At 34.1% G+C, this 6,082-nt stretch overlaps 1 protein-coding gene across 1 annotated transcript; it reads right to left on the bottom strand.

Moving 5' to 3' along the window:
- Positions 1 to 4,173, bottom strand: MS3_00005754 (uncharacterized protein). Its single transcript, XM_051213841.1, has 4 exons — positions 4,028 to 4,173; positions 2,875 to 3,002; positions 1,104 to 1,257; positions 1 to 149 (listed from the first exon to the last, which is right to left on the bottom strand). Exons 1-4 carry the CDS (start codon positions 4,072 to 4,074, stop codon positions 125 to 127), a joined length of 354 nt encoding a protein of 117 aa, XP_051069854.1. The 5' UTR covers positions 4,075 to 4,173; the 3' UTR covers positions 1 to 124.
- Positions 4,174 to 6,082: the final 1,909 nt, after the last annotated feature.

Genomic DNA, 6,082 nt, shown 5'->3' with positions numbered 1-6,082 from the left:
TGACCATTAATTATAGTTTATTTTAATTTAAGAAAGAAAGATCAAAAGAACACTTCGTTCAAGTTGTTTAATGATATGAAAAGAAAAAAACAACGATTATCATCATAATAAATATTCACCATTCCTATACTTCTGATTCATCAAAGTATCTAAAAAATAATTAGAATGGAGTGATATTATTGTACAATTGTAAAATCAATTTTAAAATTATACATATATATTATCAAATGTTTTGTTAATAAAATATATGAGGTACTAATGTGGTGTGTGCTACTGATCTCGACAGATATAAGTAGTATCTATTATCAATCGAAAGTGGAATGCCTGGTGACTAAAGGTTGAGAAGATTGAAGAGAAGAGAATGAGAGCAGAGAGTGAGAGAGAGTGGCATGGAAATGAAGGAAGAATAAAGTTTGAGACAATTGATGGACATTTTTTTGCAAATGAGTCAGTCAGTCAGTCAGTCAGTCAGCTACAACGTAGGATCAGGCAGATGGGTTTTGTGGATATTATAGTAATTTCAATGGTTAAGATCATGAGTCAGTTGAAGCTAGAACACCATGGAAAACCTGGAAGCACTGGACGGCCGTCTCATTCTATTGTGGGACTCCTCAGCAGTGCACATCCACGATCTCGCACCCCCCCCGCGAGATTCGAACCCAGGACTTATCAGTCTCGTGCTCATGCTCTTGACCACTAGACCACTGAGCTGACCGTCATCCAATAGTGTTAATGTGTAACTTCAACTAATTCACGAAATTGAGAGACACATCCACCACTGTCATCAGTGAGTTATTATCTCACAACAGACCTGGTTGAACTCCACTGGTCACTGCTTCTCACTAGAACTCCAGGATATACCTCTTGAAGTCAGTTATTAGTGAGCATATGTTGATTAGTATCAGATGGGTTTTGTGGATATCATAGTAATTTCATTGGTTAAGATCATGAGTCGTGGATGCGCACTGCTGAGGAGTCCCACAATAAGACGAGACGGCCGTCCAGTGTTTCCAGGTTTTCCATAGTGGTCTAGCTTCAACTGACTTATGATCTTAACCATTGAAATGTATATAATACAATGATAATTAAATTTTCATACTTACTCAGTTAATCGACGTGTACCTTTCTTATTTTTCAATTCTTCTGGTGTTGGTGATCCAAAATCTATTTCAGTTTTACTTTCACCATCGTTAAATTTTAAAACTTGTTTAGAATTCAACGAAAATTTCACTCCACCAACTTCAATAATCATATCACCTGGATCATAGAAAGAAATTAATTAAATAAGGATACAAATAAAACATATTGATGGCCTTCAGCTAACCAATCAGAAGTAAAATAACACCTTAGTTATTTTGAGCAAAGTTAAATCATCGGTGATAGACAATGTACATGTTAATATTAACCAAATGAAACTTGGTAATATTTGGTTCTTAAAATGTTTGAACTCAATGAAAATCTCTATTATACAACAATAAATTAAATTATAGGTTGTGCTTAAGCTAAATTACATGATACACCTGCTTCTAAGGTAGATTGTATGTCTAAGTACTTAATGTTATTCATTGGGTAATCATGAGTGTTTAAAAAAACTAGATAATGTTTTTACTGTCTTACTCTCATTTTAAATTTCGACCCTAAGTTTCTCAAGTTTGTAAACACGAAGGTGACAAAGCATTGAATTGTAACTGAGGTCAATTTATTTTGAAAACCCTGACTCTAATTTATAAACTCAACTCAAAACTTCAGTTTAACTCTCAATACCAAATCCTAACTAATTTGTATTGTGACTGTTCTCATTTGGTGATGAGAACTTTATAGGATGATAAGCCTTATATTAGCTCAACTCCTTGTGCGCATGTATGTATGTATGTATGTATGTATGTATGTATGTATGTATGTATGTATGTATGTATGTATGTATGTATGTATGTATGTATGTATGTATGTATGTATGTATGTATGTATGTATGTATGTATGTATGTATGTATGTATGTATGTATGTATGTATGTATGTATGTATGTATGTATGTATGTATGTATGTATGTATGTAAACGTGCTCTTTATTCTTTACTAGAAAGGATAATTTGACTTGTGACGGTTAATTTTCATTATCGAAGCTGTTATTCCTCTGTTATTTCATTACTTTGTATCGTTAACTATTTTATAACTAGGCAGCGTTTCCTGAGTGACTGATAAGTCGCTCAAGGTCGTCAGTATATTATCCTGTTACTTAAATATCTTTTAGATAAACAAATAATTTTATTTTTTAATGCTAAAAATGTATAAAATCAGTCGTATTGCCTATGTATAACTCAAATTTACCTATTTTTTTCGTTATTAAAGAATAGTAATTCATATTAAACATTCCTATAAATTTTAGTGATTAACGTAATAAACGGCCGTCGACTGCTTTCAGGTTTTCCATGGTGGTTTAGCTTCAATTGACTCATGATCTCAACCATTGAAATTTATAACTAATTACCGATTGTTCTATTTAAGGTCACTGGTCGAAAGTGTTTTATCGAAATTTGTATCATTCAAACGTAAACCATGATTTAAAATATCTAAGTGAAATTTATTACATGAAATCAAAGTTAAAATGTAGGTAGGTACAAATGAATTATTGGTTGCTGAACAACAGCTAATGTATAGTTAATCAAATGAGGTGTGTATTTGAAGTAAATTTAAATATCTGGTGTTATTATTACTATTATTATTATAATAGTAGCAAGAATAATCGCAATACGAATGATATTTAGTTTCATTTATGTATCTTACAGTAAGATAAATTAAAACCTGTAAATCACTTTAGTTAACCGACAGATCAATGTTTATAAGAAATATCCTTTTTCAGAAAAATACAACTAACCTTTCCCGTCTATAACAAATGGAACATCTATGGTTTCTTTTTGCTTTTTGGCAAATATATTTGGGAATAGTAGACAAATGGTGACAAAACTAATCACTAGAAGGTGATGCATTTGTATATATTTACAGCTAAAACAAAAGAAATTAATATGGATTGAATCCTTTGATTCTAGTGAAATATAATTCTTTTTGTAGTTAACATCACTGACTAGCTTTATTTGGACAGCCACTGAATACTAGGAAATACTGGGCATACGTTTCGTCCCAGTACGTGACTCGTTATCTCTGGGTGCCCATGATACCACCAGAGAATGAACGGGGGTATTATGTGTGTTTTGGCGAGCCCTTAATCTTAAGATAACTGAGTTACTATCAGATGGTTTACATTTTCAACTTCAGTTAGTTTGAGGTACTAGGCATCCCTTTTTTTTATATGATTAATGGGTAACATCATCACATCCGATATTGTAGGACTCTGCTCGGCGAATTCTCTCCCGAAATTAGTCACTACTAAGATGTTCAAGTTGTCTAATTATAGTCATTCCGTGATGTAAACTATGAAATTCAAAAGTCAGTCAGTCAGTTACAACTTAGGACCAAGCACATATATGCATCGGTCCTAGTTGTCACCTCATTAGCACAGCAAGATGAACACCGGATTCATTGAAGCAGTTAACTCAATGGTGTAATATATAAAGAAAAGATTTTATGTAACGATATAGTACAGTAAGAAAGAATTAGTTGGTGGAAAGAAAGATATGAAGCGGTTTTAATCTCATAGTTTAAGGGAAGACAAAGAGTGTATACACCTTCGCGATTGTGATCTATTCTGAGTCATGTCATCCATAGTCTCCAACCTTTGGTTACGATAGTCTCGTGGACCCCAAACAAGTATTCTGAATCTACCAACATGGCTCAGACTAGAAGTAATGATATGACTAAGAATACTAATAAGAACTTTAGATTATTATAAATGAACCAAGGTAGAATTCACTGTCCTATAGATTAAGCAATTGTGAACTAAGCCAATTATTATATATTCAGTATATAAGTTAATTAGTCAGAATAACATAGTCTAATTCGATTTCTCTCATGTACTAATTGTGAAATACAGAATATAAAGTTTTGGAATATACAAAAATTTTACTACTTACATTATCTTTGGTGATTCGAAGATAAATAGACCTTCATTTATATACATATATATTTCGAATATTTTACAATCAATTTACTTATGACACATCGGATTTTCCAACAATTCATACCAACTCCTTTATATGTCTATAGATTATAAGGTTAGTTCAATAAATCATAAAAATCGGCTTCATATATTGAATTAATTATTTTAGTTATTCTGTAGGTAAACAATTGAGGTGTAATGATTTAAATTTTGCCTTTGTTGATATTTATAATTGAATTTTGACTAGTCGTAGTTGGCATATGTATATCCTGTGCGGATTTTCTCAGTAATAATAATAATAATTCAAACCAGTACAAAATGGGATGAAAATTCATACTCGTTACATAGGCGAATGATTGTCTAAAATGAATGTCTCCATGATTAACACAATGGTTATTGTGAAGCAAAAGGTATTGTGTTTGAGTTCAAACGTAAACATAAACATTGAGATGCACGTAAATCCAGGCTGATAAATCCCATACTAGATGAAATATATGTCGTCGATTCCGTTGCTAACTATATTCCAATTTGTTTTTATAAGAAATTGATGATATTTGTTTATTACAAAAAGTAAATTGTATTTCAAACAGTTATTTCTATATCTCAATTTCGTTAGTATCATCCAGTGTATCAATTGTGGGTATTTAAGTAGTTCAATAAACATGAATCATTTTCATCACGTAACCATGAAAACTGATTTCTATTGGTGTAACGTCGAAATCATTTTCTAAAACAAACAAAAAATTAGCTCCAGTGAATAGAACATGTTCTATGTATGATTTGGTAAATATATTAAAACGTTTTCATTAGTTTAACAATTAGTTGAAATTGAACTAATAATTGTTCCGAAACAGGCCTATTCTATCTATCAATTAGGAAATAAAGCCACAGATGAAATATTAAGTAACATAAGATGAAATTGAAGGAAAATGAAATATCCAATGGTTGAGATCATGAATCATTTGAAGCTAGACCACCATGGAGAACCTAGAAGCACTGGACGGCCGTCTCATTTTATTGTGGGACTCCTCAACAGTAGGTGCGCATCCGCGATCAACGATCCACGCGAGATTCAAACCCAGGACCTACTGGTTTTGCACGCGAGCACTTAACCACTAAACTCCGCCTGTAGCTCTTCTAGAGTTACTGCCGGTCCCAAGCCCGGGTAAAGGAGGAGGGTTGGGCATGGGGTTAGCGTCCCCATCCCGTAGAAAACTAACTCGCTAAAAAAACGCTTACCAGAAAAAATAATTCAAACCATTTTAACTCTGCCCTGAGAGTTAGAAGGTCTTCACTTGGAAGAATTATGACGCTTCATGGTGAAAGCCGAGTTCGTTCGGAAGCCACGAGGCCGATGCCCCTTCTAACAACCAGAGCAAAAATTTTTATAGGTACATGGAACGTTAGAACAATGTGGGAAACCGGGAAGACCAGTCAACTTGCAACGGAAATGAGGAGATACAACTTAGCAGTACTGGGAATCAGCGAAACCCACTGGACCCAAGCTGGACAGAAAAGGCTAGCTACGGGAGAGATGCTGCTATACTCCGGTCACGAAGAGGACAATGCTCCACACACTCAGGGAGTTGCTCTAATACTGTCCAAAGTAGCACGAAATGCACTTGTAGGATGGGAATCCCACGGATCCAGAATCATCAAAGCATCATTCAAAACAAAGAAGGAGGGGATCTTAATGAATATTATCCAATGTTATGCACCCACCAATGGTAGCAACGACGACATTAAAGATCAATTCTACGAGCGGCTGCAGTCAATCATAGAGAAATGCTCAAGAAAGGACCTCACCATTCTGATGGGAGATCTAAATGCCAAGGTCGGAATAGACAACACTGGATATGAAGATATTATGGGACGACATGGACTGGGAGAGAGGAACGAAAATGGAGAAAGATTTGCAAATTTGTGTGCATTCAACAAATTAGTCATAGGAGGCACAATATTTCCACACAAACGTATACACAAGGCTACATGGATCTCACCGGACCACACTACAGAGAACCAGATAGAC

Source organism: Schistosoma haematobium, chromosome 3 (assembly GCF_000699445.3).
Source record: "Schistosoma haematobium chromosome 3, whole genome shotgun sequence".
In the NCBI taxonomy this organism is placed as follows: Eukaryota; Metazoa; Platyhelminthes; class Trematoda; order Strigeidida; family Schistosomatidae; genus Schistosoma; species Schistosoma haematobium.
The sequence above is the reverse complement of the archived record's forward strand: the minus strand, read 5'-3'. Positions and strand labels throughout refer to the sequence as shown.

Excerpts from the sequence above, each read along its gene's own strand:
- MS3_00005754 (XM_051213841.1), bottom strand. The coding sequence starts at position 4,074 with ATGTATATAAATGAAGGTCTATTTATCTTCGAATCACCAAAGATAAT. Across the intron at positions 3,003-4,027 it reads TTCGAATCACCAAAGATAAT|CTGTAAATATATACAAATGC; the intron begins GTAAGTAGTAAA and ends CTTTTGTTTTAG. Across the intron at positions 1,258-2,874 it reads ATTTGTTATAGACGGGAAAG|GTGATATGATTATTGAAGTT; the intron begins GTTAGTTGTATT and ends TCTATGATCCAG.